General features: G+C 39.6%; 1 protein-coding gene across 4 annotated transcripts in view; it reads left to right on the top strand.

The window, feature by feature from the left end:
* The first annotated feature begins 4,680 nt into the window (after positions 1-4,680).
* TASOR (transcription activation suppressor) overlaps positions 4,681-16,132 on the top strand; it is a 50,390-nt gene continuing 38,938 nt past the window's right edge. For all 4 annotated transcript variants that reach the window (XM_054694746.1, XM_054694751.1, XM_037530817.2 and 1 more), the window contains exons 1-2: positions 4,681-5,236; positions 14,810-14,955. In XM_054694746.1, the coding sequence (XP_054550721.1) occupies positions 4,900-5,236; positions 14,810-14,955 (483 nt within the window). In that variant the 5' untranslated portion in view covers positions 4,681-4,899. The remainder of the gene's footprint in view (positions 5,237-14,809; positions 14,956-16,132) is intronic.

Below are 16,132 nucleotides of genomic sequence, written 5' to 3'. Positions count from 1 at the left end.
TGCTTTCAGTATATTTACAAAGCTGTGCAACTATCATATTTGAGAATGTTCTTATCACCCCTCCCCCAGAAATTTCTTACTTATTAGTAGTCTGTCTTCAGTCTTTTCTCTCCCCAGCCCCAAAAATTCTTTCCGCATTTATTGATTTACCTATTTTGAACTTTCATATAAATGGAATAACACAATACCTGACCTTTTGTGACTGGCTACTTTGACTTAGCATAATGTTTTCAGGGTGCATCCATGTTGTAGCATGTCACGGTATAGTCATGTATCACTTAATGACATTTCGGTCAACAATGGACTGAATATACAATCGTGATCCCAATACACTATGTCCTATAGTTTAGTTATACAGCAAGCCATTCCCTCTAGGTTCGTGTAGTTATATTCTATGATGTTTGTACAATGACAAAATTGCCTAAGTATGCATTTTTCAGTGTTGTGCCCAAGGTCAGCAGGCTCGGCCAGCATAGCCTCCAAGAACCCAAAGACAGCTGATGCAAACACAAAAGGGAGTTTATTTCAGACTCGAGTCCGGGTTCATGGCACCTACCAACACAGTGGCAGATACCAAGAGCCCCGAACAAAGGAAGCAGAGGTCTTTTAATAAGGTTAAATTATGCTGGCAGTTACTCATTGGTTACAAGGATGCGTTCTCCAACTTTGCCCTGCTATCATTCTAAGCTGACTGGCCAGGCCAAGATGCAGCTCCAACTTGCAGCTCCAATTACAGCAAGTTCGCCCTCATTGGTGACCAGAGAGTAAGGGTGGAGTGAGGGTCCAAACTATCTCTGGAATGCAGTCTTTACCCAGCAAAACCTTAAATTGTAAAATGGCAGTTACACAAAGCAATGGCTATGAATACTTATTCTTGGTTCCACATTCAGTAGTATCCCCATCATTAAGTGACACATGACTGTACTTCATTTTTTTATATGGCTTCATAGTATTCCATTGTATGGATATACTCCACTGATATTGAGGTGTTTCCGACCCTTCACTATTACAAACACCACTAATATCCCATTATAAATAACAATCAATATCCTTGTCTTTTTTTACAGTCGCTATCCTCGAATAAACATTTTGAATGTGAATGAGTATACTATAAATTTTTAGAAGTAAAATTGATAGGTCAAAGGTTTATGCATCAGTAATATTGATAATTATTGCCAAGTTATACCATTTAAATCCTGTATTTCAAAGTACTGTTTGAAAGAAGGGAGATGAAATGGCGTTGTGGAAAATGCTGAGTTCTGGAATTTGTTTTGCCCTAATAAGAGAGGTTAGCACATAGTGGTTATTAAGAGCATGGGCTTTGGAGGCAAACTATCTGGGTTAGATTCTTAGTTCTGCCACTTTATCTAAATGATTTTAAGAAAGTTAACCATTTTGTGTCAGTTTCCTTACCTGTAAAATGGGGATAACAGTATGTTTTGTGGGAGTTAATGAGACAGTATGTATAACACTTTTATACCAATGCCTGATATACAGAAGATGCGCAATAAATGTTAACTCTTCTTGTTAGCTTGCTAAGCAATCTTGGGCCACTGTATTTTCCTATTTTAAAAATGAGAAGTTTGGATTATTTTTATATTTCCAAGTTTGAAAAGGTGATTGTGGTCCCTGGATATTTAATTATATGCCATTTCATACTATCCTCTAATGTTCCTTATGTTGCTATTTGGTGCATTACCAATAGTGGGGTGCAACATAGATTTTAAGCTTTTAACTTTTGGTAGTCCTAAGTTCAGAACTATGTGTATATATGGTAGCATTTCCCCACTTCCCCCCATATAATACACACACACATTTATATATATTTTTTCATATAGCTATATAGCATATACATAAATAGACACTCATGGACGTTCTCTGTATTTGATCTTAGATTGTTAGTTTTCCTGAAATAGGTGAGATTTAGAAAATTAATGCCCCCTCACATAGCTGACTTGTTTCTTAAACTTTAAGTCTCTGCTACCATCAGCATAGATCCTTGTTTTAGATATATTCCCTACAGAACTGTAAGCCTGAAGTAATAATGTCTGTTTGCTTCAGATTTATAGCTTCAGCTCATTGTAGTGATTAGTTCCCAATAAATAATGAAAAGTTATTTCTGACATTGTATGTTAGTAATGTTATCCAGCTGAATCTAAATTTTTTGCCCTTACGCTAATTGTATATATAAAATGATCTTATCACTTTCTGGTTTTTAATATCTTATAAAGTACACTGAATTTATTAAAATTAAAAAAATGTTGACTTGGAATTGAAAAAAGTGTTTTTTCTCACAAAAGTTAAGATTCAGTCTGCAGAGGACTAATGGTTGTCTCTAGCCTTAATTTTAGATACTCCATGACCAACTGGTGTGTTTGCCTTATTCATAGCCTGAATCTTCTATTATCCCAATTGGCTTTTTTTTTTTTTTTTAAAGAGGCATGTATTTTTATTTATGTATTTATTTATTTGTTTATACATGCATTGGGTACAGAGGCGCGGGAGGGTGAGAGAATTCACCAGAGCCAGAGCGGGGAGCAGAGCAGGCAGAGGGACCGAAGTACACTGCTGAGGGGAGCAGCGGGCGGCAGGAGAGGTCTGCGCGCCATGTGGGACCCTCCTCTGGTGGCCGGGGAGCAGCCGGGGATCGAACCGGCGCCGCAGAGGCCGCGGGCAGCTTCGCAACCCAGCGCTCAGCCACTGCGCCATCGGGGAGGCCCCCAATTGGCTTTTGATGAGCAAATGAGGAAAGGCTTAGTATGCAATTAGTCCCTATTTCTTTTAAACTGATAATAAACCAACAAAAAATAAAGTGATAATATCTGAGTTTCTGATCTTCCATAGTCGCTTTCACGTCACGTAAAGCCCTCATCCCCCCCAATTTAAAATTACTTATAACTTAAAAAATATACAGCATTTGTCCTAAGATAGCCTGCAGTTTTTCATCAGTACCTTAATATTTACTTTTACCTTATTTACTAAAAAGAGTAATTGTTTTATACTCACTTTCTTACAAATTTACTGAGCTGATTCAAATAGGCTGAGCTATCAACGCATCAACAGATGTTTATCACAGGACATAGGAGTCCAAATTTCTTGATGTCCTTAATGCTCTTTAAGTAGCAGTCATGTGGTAAGGTCTATATAGTTATAAGAATAGATTTCACCAGTCAACTTTTTGGGAAACAGCTGGAGTTTAGTTTGAAAAGAGTGGTCTCGGTCGCATGGCTGATCCTGTTTCTTGGAGACTGAGCAAAATGTGAATCCTCATTTTTTAATTGATAAAATATGTAATCGTGCAGGATTGCTGGAAGATTAGGTCTTAAGAGCGGTCAGGTGCAAGTATTTTATGTCAGAGTTAAATAGGCTTGGCTTCAAATTCTGACTGTTAACTGGATTTAATTATCTTCCAATGCCTGTTTTAAATTGTGTATTAACAGTATTTCCTTGATATCTGTTGTGAGGAATAAATGGAGATAATGTATGTAAATCACCTCCTCCACTGCTGGGAGCACAGGCAGCACCCAGTAAATATCGTTTTTTTTTAAAAGATTTATTTTTTTAATTTATGCATATAAGAACTGGGATGTAGGCCAGAGGTGGTGGTGTGGGGGTACTATTCACCAGAGACAGAGTGGGGAGCAGAAGAGGCATATGTATAAAAATTTACTGCTGGGGGTGGGAGGGGAGCATCTGGGGAGACAGGAGAGGCCTGCTGCCGCATGTGGGTTAGCTCCCTGGCTGGGGCTCTAATTCATGCAGCAGTGTCTGGTGATAGCTTGGTAACACTGAGACTTTCACTCCTGCACCACCGCGGAGGCCCCCCCATCCTCAGTAATTATTTCTTGTACTCCCGATAACCTAAGATAGTATGGGTTGAAAACTCTTTGAAAGGCCTTCCATTTGACCTTAAAGGTTTTTAAGCGAGAACGACCACTTGCCGTGTATTTTTCAAATGTGGCTGCAAACGTTTCTATAGGAAAGTTGAAAACACCATGGAAAAATGTGTGTTAAGTCAGCAGCCCGCCTCCCTTTGAACTCGCCAGAACCAAATCTTGTTAACACTGGGCTATGAATCCTTATCAAGGGAATCCAATACAGGCAGCTCGCTGGGGGCATGTTACTGAATCCAAGCCTTTAAGATAAAAGTCCACGGGGTGGGGGGTGGGTGTAATCTAAAGATGCAAATCCGGTGGGAATGGTAGGCCTCAGAAGCCTGCCCCAGGCTTTCAGGCTCACCACGCAGCAGCTGTTCTCTAATCTCCGGGTCTTCGTATGCAAATTATTTCAGAAAACAGGGCTCACACCCTCTACAGCTGGAATCCTGTTTTGGCCTCTTGAACTCGCGAGCAGAGAGGAGGAATCTTGCCCTGAACGGGCGACACCTGCGCTCCGGGCCTTGGTCAAGCGTGCCCCCGCTCGCCTGCAGCGCTGATCTGGACCTCGCCCGGCCTGGAGGTGCCTTCACCTGGCAGCCGCTCGTGGCGTCGAGGTACTCGCCCCGCGCCGCGGTCGCCCCTTTTGGCGGGCTCGGGCGCCCCGAGGCTCCGCCCACAAGCGCAGTCTCTCCGCATCCGCGAAGGCGGAAACCGCGCTCCGATTGGCCCGGCGGCCCGAGATAGCCCCGCCCCTTCTCGGCCCCGACGCGAGCACGTTGAGAGGCAGGGGGCCGGCCGAAGAACTGCCCGAGCGAGGAGCGGCTCCTGGGGCTGGGCACGGGGTTGGGGCGCCCGCTTCGGGGCCCTCGAAAGGCTGCTGGGTCGGGAGCGCGGCCCGCGGCCCCGGGGGGGAAGGGGTGGGTGGGCTGAGAACAGCTCGGTGGCGCGGCCGGCCCGCCGCCCCTTCCCCCCACCCCCGTCGACCTTGTAGAAGCTTCCCGGAGCTCCCCACGCCGGCGCGATGGCGGCTGCCGCGGAGCCCGAGGCCTCTCAGCCGACGGACGCGAGCTGGGACGGTGGCGGCGGCGGCGACGACGAGATGAAGCAGTCGCTTCCGGAGCTTGAGTCCTCCCCACAAAATGGCGGCGGCGGCGGCGGCCGCCTCAGCATCGCGGAGCCGGGCGTCGGCCCCGGACCTGAGGAGACCGCAGCGGCCGAGGCCGCCCCAAGCCTCAGCCACGAGCAGCCTCAGGACCTCTCTGAGGCGGGCGCGGCCACGCTGCCCCGAGGCCCGGAAGAGCCCGAAAGACCCGTTAGGAGGAGTTTTCAGATCCCCAGGAAGAGCAGAGAAAAGAAAGGTGGTGCTTCCCCTCTCCCCCCAACCCCTCTCTCTCTCCCCCCCTCCATCTTTTCATTAGAGCCTCTCTGTCTCCGCGCCCCACACCCATCCGAGACACGTAAACACGCAGGCAGCGCCGGCCGCCTCTCCCCGCGCGGCCACGGCCGCCCAGCTGCTGCGCTCGGGGCGAGAGGAAGGCGGTGGAACCACACGCTCCCCTGCTCCCCTCTCCCCGTGCAAGTTGGAAGTGGCAAGTAGCTCAGGTTGGAAGCTTGTCCGTAAGGCTGCAGCTCCCAGAGAGGAAAGATGGTGCTCGGCGCCCCTCCCCTCCAGCCCCTGAAGGCAGAGAAGCTGGTGTGTCCTCCTGAGGATGCTTCTGAGAAGTCTCACTGTGGAAATAGCCCTGGGCCATGAATTCTGGGGCTTTCTCCAAGGCCTTTGCGTTCAGAGGACCACGAGTGCTTCTCCCTGTGGAAATTCTTCAGCTCTATGTGTCTACCTGAAATGGGCTTGATGTCAGCGTCTTCCCTTGTTTAGAAATCTCCGTTAGATGTGATCCATTGCACACTGCCTTTTTTGCCATCACACTTCATTTCCATGTAGATTTTTTTTTTTCCTTGTTTTTGAAGCGTTAGAGTAAATAGGTCTATCTCTTCCAATCCAAGCTTAGTATGTTTTTTTTTTTTTTTTCCTCTCGTATTTGGGAAGAATGGGAAGGTAGGTTCTTGGTGCAGTAATTTCCCTATGAAGAAAATAGCGAGAGGTTAGCTTGTGCCCGAGACTCAACAAGTTGATCTTGGAGATGAGGCAACTTCAGATTTTAGAAGTCGAATCTAGACTAGTTTTGGGAACCATTATTTGGAACAGTTAATGGGAACTTCTTTAAAATTGGATGTTATATTGTGACACATTACTAAGGGAGCTCAAGATTAGAACTGCCATTTTATACTATTTTTGATTATCCAGTCAAATTTTGGCATACTCTAGATTCAGTCAACCTAAAGCCTTTTCATTTTTGGCATAATTCCAAGTTCTCATGATTTACTTTGGAAAATAATAGGAAGTTTTACTTGCCGAAAGCTTTTTTATTGCTTGTGATTTGAATCTGTAGTAAAGACAATCTTGAGTGAAGCATGGTCTTCCTCTTGTGAATAATCGACTCCTTTAGCACAAGTGACATTGTTAGAGCTTTTTAATCAGTAAGATACAAATAAAATCAAACTTAATTTCTATTTGGATGACAAAAGCCATGGAAATGCTGGATGTGAGAAACTGTGTTGATGAAAATGAAGTTACCTTTTTGTCCAAAAGCATGAGAGTGTTTCTAGAAAAATCGTTTTGAGTTAGTGTAAAGTGTATTTTAGCGTTCAAGAGGATACTTGGACAAGGTTGTCAATTCTTTTGCTTTATTTAAGTGAGATATATGGTATAATCTAATAGGGAAGTTAGATGCCCAACCTGTGGCGCTAGTTTTGTACCAATAAGATTGAAGTGCATTCAGATGGGCATTGGTTTGACACAGGAGATAACAGTTTTTTAAGCATAAAATTTTGAAGTCCATTTAAAAAACAAAACGCAATAACGAGGTTTATGTGCATCATAAGTCACAATGTACCGACTTTTAACTCTTGATGAGACCAGAAGATTGACCTCAAAAGCTTCAGGTCTGAAAGGGAAGGCACTAGAAAATGTTGAAAGAGACTGTTGTATGTTTTTTTTTTTTTTCCTTTTAATTAGATTAAGTAGGGGATGCTGTAAAGTAGACTTAAGTTGAACATACTAAAAGTGAATATAATTGAGGAATTAGGAAATACAAAACCTAGTTTTTTTTCCCCTGAGTCTGATGCTCCTTGGGGAAAATTTGTTTTCCAATTTTACTTACTAGGCAAAAAGGTTGTTGCCTTTCTCCAGTAGGGAGGTCATAAGAAAATAAAATTGACTATTGTTTACTGAAAATGGGTAATTTTTAACTTGTCTAAATCTACATTGAGCAGTAGCTGTTAAGTAGGGCAGTAATTTAAAAAGGGCTTTTAAAAATTAGAAAAGCTACTATTTTACCACCATGAACTTAACTGTCCAAGCTGAGAGTAGGTAGTACTTGGTGAGAGTTTAGTGGATGCTATCTCAGAAACATTGCATTAGGCAATGTTAGTTTTACACTTCATCCCAATATCTCTTGGAAGAATTGAAAAAATCACTATTAGAGGATTTGACTGAATATTGTGGTTGATTGAGGTTTTTGTCATGAATATTAATTACATCATTTTCAGTAGATGTGTCAACATTTTAGTTTCAAAGGTTCTGTTGCATTCATATTATAGGGCAGACCTTTACTTTTGACTATTCTTTTCCAGTGAAATTTCAGATTAGGACTTTTTTTGTTTTACTTTAAATATGTGACTATGATGATTCATTCTTTTGGTCTTAATACCATGACTTTCAAAATACTGTTGTTCTAACGATGTTAGTAAACACTTCATAGTATTTAATAAACTGTAGGCATTGTTTCTAAACAGTTTACATGTATTAACTAAATGTCAAAATTCTTACATAGCAGATGCTATTCCCATTTTACAGATAAGGAAACTGAAGAACTGAGAGGTTTAATAACTTGCCCAAGGTCACACAGCTAGTAAATGATAGAGTTGGAATTTGAACCTAAGTTTATAGAGTACTTCTTATAGAGTACTCTATAGAGTACTTATAGAGTACTCTATAGCAAGGCTTTTCTGTTTTGTAATAATCGGGTGTCAGTTAGCTTTTGACTTTTTACCTCCGTTAAAATTCAGAAATATTTAACATGTCTTTGTCCCTGGAGAATTTTTTGATTCAGAAATTAAGTTCATTATAAAAAATCAGTACATTCAGTTACTATTGACAGGTTAACTCATTTTATTGACTGGAAGAGTAAAATTTTACTCTTTTATCTATGTTGTGTTATTCATTGGCCGGGCTATTTTCTATAGTGTAAAAAAAGCACTGTTCTTAACATTTACTCAAACTGTAGAATAGTATTTTGTCAGCAATATTTCATTATTGCCTTATTTTACTCATAAGTCATCAAACATAAATTAAAATTGATAACTATTTGATAAATTTTTTCCTTCCAAACTTAATGGGGAATGAAATAGTTATGATTCACTTTCTGGAAAATGTTTAATGGTTAATACATAAGGAAATCTCATTACAAATTCCATACTCATCTAGTCCAAGAGAACGAATGGCCAATTCTTCCTGACTTTTGCAGTTTTGCCACAAATTTTACAGTTGTTTAGAAGCCTTTGGAGCAATCTCCTCATTTGGATGGTGTTTCAGTAGTGGTATATGAATGACTGGGTTCTAAGTACCATAGATTTACCTACATAGAAGTAAATTTACTACATAGAAGTAAATTTGGTCAGGAATGTGTACATAGAACCCAGGCATCCATATAAAACATTTGATAGGTGCACATAAATTCTGGAAATAAAATTTTCTTTGACTCACTCCCCAGTCCAAAAATAGTCAAGGTTTGTATTTGTACTTGTCTTTCTAGAAATCTGCCAGTATCTTCATTACTTGTTCTGTACTATGATCAACCTTGGTTTAGAGATGGAACACACATTCCTGAAGTATTACATCTAATGATTTTATTAGGTTGAAGTGATGTTTAAGATGTCTTAAGTAAATTGCTGTAAGGAACAAATGGATTTTCCTTGTATTATAATTTTTCATACCAGCAGTAATCAGAGATGGATCAGAGAGAATTGCAGGTCATATGTGGTCCCCAATCTACTCTATATCCTTTTCTTCCATGAATTAGTTAATTTAAATTGGAATGTATATTTCATATTATCCATTTGTATGTTTTGATAACAGTGGTCCATCTTTTAAAAGCTTAGCTTGATTTTACAAGTGTGTATATTTTTTCTTTGTCTTCATAATCAGAATACAAACAAAAATTGGCACTGATGACCTAAATTTTATGTTGATTTTTTTGATTAAGATTTATTTATTTATGCATACAGGAGCTGTGGTACAGGCCAGCGATGTGGGGGGTGAGAGGATTCACCAGAGACAGAATGGGAAGCAGAACAGGCAGACTGACTAAAATTCACTGCTGAGGGGAGCAGTGGGGAGACAGGAGAGGTCTGCTGTGCCATGTGGGTTGCTCCCTGGCTGGGGATTGCTTCATAGTGTGGTGCTTAACCCCTTGCGCCACCAGGGAGGCCCCTTTATGTTGATTTTTTAACTGCTAAAATATAACATGAATTTCTGAAATATAGCCTGTATGCTTCCAGTAATAAAAAAATATTTAATGACAATAGAAACCAGGGAGTCATGAAACCTGAATTCTAGTTCTGGTTCTGTGAAGTAATTAGTTTTCTGAATTAACAATTTTCAAGTACCTTTTAAAATCTGTTAAGGTCCATAAAGTGTCTATAATTAGTTTTTATCAGTAAGGAAATCTTATGAAGTCTTTGAAATGAACTTAAGAACCCTCATTCTACCAAGCATTTGATGGAAATTTTGTAAATAAGCAAAATTATGTTTCTTAATGTGTGAAGAACTTCTATTGCTATTAAAGTTAACTGTTATAAAACAAGGGTGTTATAACTTTTGGACCTTGTTAACTCCTTTGCAATAAGAAAAATATTTAAGAAGAAAAGATATAAAAGTAGAAATAATCATAGATGTTCTTTGATTTCCTGATACATAATAAGGAAACAATAATTTTTCCAGCTTTTATAAACATGTATTTATACTACAGGATACAAGATTTGTGGTCCAAACCCACAAGACAGGGATTTGAATCTCAGCTGCCCCATTCATTCATTCATTCATTCATTAATCTAGAGTCAAGTCAACTGTTAGCTTTCTTGGTTTCATTTGCGAAATAGGAATGAGGCTCAGAGTGGTTTTGATGTTTAAATGAGAGTGCACATATATGTCTTAGCATAGTATCTGAAAAGTAGTAATAACCCATTAGTGGTTGTTAGACTAAATAATTGTCAGAATCTGGAGAACAATATATTGGATAATGACTTTCTAGGTTAAATGGGTGATTTAACATATAAAACGGTTCTATTCCCCAATTGGATAGTGACGTTTATTACTGCCTCATAAGGGCCCATAATTAAGATTATGATGTATGTTTTCTATAAAAGTAGTGAAAGGATATGTTGATCAGGATATTCCCAATGTTAAAAGAATCAAGGACAGTGGACTACCAGGGAGTGTACATTCAATACTTTTTGGAGAATAATTTTAAAATTTATATGATTTAACTTTTAACTTTCCAATTATGATTAGTTTGCAACTTAACCAAGGAAAATAGTTTGTTAGACTTGTAAAATTTAATAGAGATTTGAAGCCATGTGATACTTTTTGGTACATTTTAGATAACTGAAGTCACTTAGTTTAGAAGCATAAAAATCAGTCATACAGAGAAAACTTTTAAACTCATGTTTTGTCCATATTAGATGTGAAAGCCTGTTTAGACTATTCCATGTGCTGTTTTTCTTACCAAGTTTTTCTCAGTTGGGTTGAGTACAAGTCACAAAGATAAAATGTTTTTATCCTTCTGTATCTATAAAATAGATTTGAATTTAGAGGGTATATTTTTCTCACTTTTTTTAGCTTTTATTACTGAATTGTTGAATTTATGAGACCTAATTTTTTTTTTGCCTTTTTAAAATTTTTTGACATTGTTCATATTTTTACAGTATTTGATTTCTATCCTCAGTTTAGTCCCTGTAAATATCCTACCACCACATTACCTATGAACCATCACCATAGTCCCTTGTGCTCTTCCCCCACCCTGTTTTGATCCCTTTTCCTCTCCCTCCACTGCTTTAAGCCTCACATCTATATTTGCCTATGAGTTGTCTATTCTTTTTTTAACCCGTGTTTGGCTTCCATGTATTCCTCCTATAAGTGATAGTATGTGATATTTTTCTCTCCTTCTGACTTTCTTCACTTAGCATACTCCCAGCTCCATCCTTGTTTCTGTGAATGGCATGAGTTTATCTTTTGATTGCTGAGTAGTACTACATTGGGTATATGTACATTTTCTTGATCCAGTCATTTGTTTTGGGGTATTTAGATGGTTTCATATCTTAGCTATTGTAAATAGTGCTGCAGTAAACATAGGGGTGCAGGTCTCCTTTAGAATTAATGTTTCTGTGTCCTTTGGGTAGATTCCTACGAGTGGAATTGCTGGGTCATGTGGTAGCTCCATTTTTAGTAATTTGAGGGTTCTCCACACAGTTTTCCATAGTGGTTGGACCAGTTTGCATTCTCATCAGCAATGAAAAAGGGTTCCTTTTTCTCCACAGCCTCGCCTTTTGTTGTTAGTTCTTTTAATGTGGTCCATTCTTAATGGTGTGAGGTGATACTTAATTGTGGTTTTGATTTTCATTTCCCTGATTATGAGGGATGTAGAGCATTTTTCCACGTGTCAGTTGGCCATCTGCATTTCTTCTTTGGAAAAGTGTCTTTTAGCTCTTCTGCCCACTTTTTGACTGGATTCTTCATTTTTGTTGAATTGGGTAAGCCCTTTGTAGATCTTTGATATCAGTCTCTTACCAGTTGTGTGGAGTGCAAATAGGGTGTGTTTTCATCTTGGTTATTGTCTCTTTTGATGTACTGAAGCTTTTCAGTTTGATGTAGTCCCAGCTGTTTACCTTTCCTTCATTTTCTTTGCTTCAGGGGATGTCTTTAAAGATCTTTAATGTTTCTGAGTTGTATGTCATGACTGTTTTGCCTATGTTTTCTATGTATTGTATCATTTCAGGTCTTACATTCAGGTCTTATATCCATTTTGAGTTGGTCTTTGTATGGTGTGAGGTAGAAGTCTAGTTTCATTCTTTTGCATGTAACAGTATGAGACCTAATTTAAATTACAGTAATTTGGTGGTAGAATTTGTATTCAATATAAAAAATATTAAGACAGTTTATACTCATTTTCGCTCACCCTGTGATTCAACTTAATGCTTACACTTTTCTAGCTACTGGCATATGGTAAAAATAAAGTAGTGAACAGGGCATATATTGTTCATCCTCTCGTGAAGCTTACAATCAATTGAGTGTATTCATCTGTTGCAAATTTGATTATAGGGCACTTTGTGTTTAGTAATTTATACTTGAGTACTTGTTATCTTACCTCTAGTAGTGTCTTTATTGCATTATGAAGATGTTGACTTGATCTTTTTCCTTTTTGGTTTTTTATAGTGTGATCCCAACCACTTTTTCTATATACATTGTCATTGAAAAACTACATTTTTACAGATACTTTTGTAATGCAGACATGGTCTGGCAACTGAATAGATCTGTCATTTGGTATCATATCCTTTAAAACTTAATCACTATCAAAATAGAGAACAGTTTATTGGCACTTATCTAGTAGCCTTAAGACTAAGGGCAAGTGGAACACTTAGGAAATAGGAATATCCAATAATATGAATATTCAATAATGGCCTACAAGTATTTTGACTGCTACTTACTGACTACTAAGTAGTATGTTGAAAGAAGTTAAGGTATTAGGATTTTTTTTTTTAAAGATTTTACTTATTTTTTTATACAAGCACTGGGTACAGTCAGAAGCACGGGAGGGTGAGAGAATTCACCAGAGCGGGGAACAGAACAGGCAGACTGACGAAATACACTGCTGAGGGGAGCAGTGGGCGCAGCAGGAGAGGTGTGTCACGCCGTGTGGGACCCTCGCCTTCTGCCGGGGATCGAAGTGGTGCTGCAGAGGCTGTAGGCAGCTTGGCAGCCCAGCGCTCAACCGCTGTGCCACCAGGGGAGGCCTGTATTAGGTTTTTTTAAAAAGATTTATTTATGCATACAAGAACTGGGGTACAGGCCAGAGGTGGTGGGGGTGAGAGAATTCACTGGAGACAGCGGGGAACAGAACAGGCAGATCTACTGAAATACACTGCTGAGGGGAGCAGCTGGCGAGGCAGGAGAGGTCTGCTGCGCCATATGGGTCAGCCAGGATTGAACTTGAACTCATGCTGCAGCATCTGTGTCTTAACTCCTTGAGCCACCAGGGAGGCCCTAGAATTTAAGTTCTATGAATGCTATCTGCAGTGAAAAATAAGTGGTTCCTTTTTGGGTTTGGGAAAATGGATATATATAGAGAGTTGATGTTTGAAATTTATTAGTGAGTTAAACTGTTTCATGTAAAGTGGAAATTTGAGGTTATTAGGCCGGTATTCTACTCGTCCATGACTCCATGACCAATTGGAATAGCTAGAGGACTGGGAAATAAAAATTTGTATTTTCTTTGCCTCATGTGGTATATCTAGAGCTTTCTCCAGGTGGTGTCTCATGTGTGGCATGTGGTATAAGGCTATTAGGATAGCTAAAGTTCTTACAGATGAGAGAACTGAGCTTGTTAAGTCATTTAGGGTCTCTCACAAAGCCAGTAATGTTAGATGTGGTAATTTCTTCCAAGTTAGACTCCAAAGCCCCACAACTTTCCACTTCACTTCATAAGCGTCCTGTGCTTTATATTGGTAAAGGTGGTGCAGTATATTTTATTCTACTTTTCATACTGAAAACCAAAGAGAATTACTGTATTGTTCTAAGTGTCTTAAATATTTTTGTTTTTTCTTACGGTTAGCATTTAGTATTGCATCTAGAATGCAATACTTCAGTGTAACATAACTGAGATGCAGTTATGCATCTCAATACTAGATGCAATACTTCAGTGTAACATAATTGAGACAAGCTGAGTATATGCACAAGTTCTTTGATATCGGTCTTTATTTTTTTTAAGATTTATTTATTTGTGCATACAAGAGCTGGGGTACAGGCCAGAGGTGTGGGGGGTGAGAGGATTTACCAGAGACAGAGAGGGGAACAGAACAGGCAGATGGACTGAAGTACACTGCTGAGGAGAGCAGCGGGCGGGCGAGTCAGGAGAGCTCTGCTGCGCAATGTGGGTAGCTCCCTGGCCGGGGATCGAACTTTTGCTGCAGAGGCTGTGGACAGCTTCACAGGCTGCATCTTAACAACCCCTTGTGCCACCAGGGAGGCCCTCAGAATCTTTAATAAACATTTTAGGATGCCTACTGTAGCAGCCTAAGATTTGCAAAATTGTAACCTCTTTACTGCATGTGATTTACCAGATGCTCACTGCTGAAGGAACTGGTCATTGTAGGCAACTGGTTTTAATTTTTCTGCTGCCAGTTACTAAGTATCTCTGTGCACATCATAAAATAAGATAGCCTTGAGGCTGTTTTAAAAAACTTTATTTAAAAGTTAGCAAACAGGGGCCTTCCCGGTGGCGTAGCGGTTGAGCGCTGGGTTGCGAAGCTGCCCGCAGCCTCTGCAGTGCCTGTTCGATCCCCAGCTGCTCCCCGGCCACCGTAGGAGGGTCCCACATGGCACGCAGACCTCTCCTGCTGCCTGCTGCTCCCCTCAGCATTGTACTTCGGTCCTTCTGCCTGCTCTGCTCCCCGTTCTAGCTCTGGTGAATTCTCTCACCCTCCCGCGCTTCTGACTGTACCCAGTGCCTGTATAAATAAATAACTTTAAAAAAAAAAAAAAGCTAGCAAACAAAAAGGAAGTGGAATCTTAAAATTAATGATTTTTTTTATTTTAGCACTTTTCCAGCCATTAACTCCAGGCTCTCGAGAATTTGAAGATGTTTTGAATATTCTCCATTCATCTTACCTTGAACCAACCTCAGTAGGAAATTTTAACTACAAACGAGCTTGCTTGATACATAATGAACTTTTGGAAAAGGAGGTATGTTTTAATTTGTGGCTATAAGATTCTTCAGAATCAATAGTTTGTAATTTATTTTACTTCCTTTCCTCTAAAAGTGCTAAAGTTTGTAGGAAAGCGAAATTTTGGAAGGGAAAACAAGTTTTAGGTAACATTTTCTCCCTAAACATTGGTATAGCACTACATTTAACTGCTCTATTACTGTGTGATTATAAAACTTTTACTAAAAATGATTCTTTAGCATGAGTATAGCTTATGAGTTACTTGCAAAATAATAAAGCTTTTTGCTTTCGAGTACATGTGTATCTAATTAAATGGGTTTGTTAATGTCTAAATTGGAAGATAATGAGATCAAATGTGTTTTTCTTTAGGATATCCATAATTCTCTTTCCCACTCTAATTTATTGCCTGGTGACTGAATTATTTTAATATCATTAGAAATTCTTAGTGAAAAGGCACCAAGAAAAGGGGAATGGTTGATTGTGTTAGTGAATTTAAGTTTCATGTACACATTAGTATATTCTTTGAGTTTTGATTTAGGAAAAGCCAGTGTGTGTAATTGTGAATTAATGCACTTGAAATGCTTAGAAATTGGTGTGCTCTTGCTTTCTAATGAACATGAAATACTATTTTGTATTTTTATCAGTTGGTCTGCCCAGTGCTACCAGAATTTAATTTTGTGGGTTTTTTTTTTTTTAAGATGTATTTTTTATATATGCATACAAGAACTGGGATTCAGGCCAGAGGTGTGGGGTGTGAGAGGATTCACCAGAGACAGAGTGGGGAGCAGAACATGCAGCTCTACTGAGATATACTGTTGAGGGGAGCAGTGGGCAAGACAGAAGAGTCTACTATGCTATGTGGGTTAGCTTCCTGACCGAGGATCAAACTCATGCCCCAGTGGCTGATAACTTCATAGGGCTGAGGCTTTAATCCCTACGCCACCAGGGAGGCTCCCAGAATGGGAAAGGGATGTTATTGCCTCCCAGAGAAAAATTAAAGCTATGATAGTTTGATATGATTTCATGGTGTGATAAGGATTTGTTAATTTAATATGAATATTTAAAGATTCATTAATTACTGAAGATTAGTAATAGTCTGAATAATGTATATAATGTGTTAGATATAGACCCCACATTTTGAACACACACATACTTGCTTGTGACTAAAAGTGAAAGCAGTAACTTAAGTTGACATA

The sequence above is a fragment of the Talpa occidentalis genome, unplaced genomic scaffold (assembly GCF_014898055.3).
Source record: "Talpa occidentalis isolate TD23 unplaced genomic scaffold, MPIMG_talOcc4v2.1 talOcc4.10, whole genome shotgun sequence".
NCBI classification, from domain to species: Eukaryota; Metazoa; Chordata; class Mammalia; order Eulipotyphla; family Talpidae; genus Talpa; species Talpa occidentalis.
The sequence above is the reverse complement of the archived record's forward strand: the minus strand, read 5'-3'. Positions and strand labels throughout refer to the sequence as shown.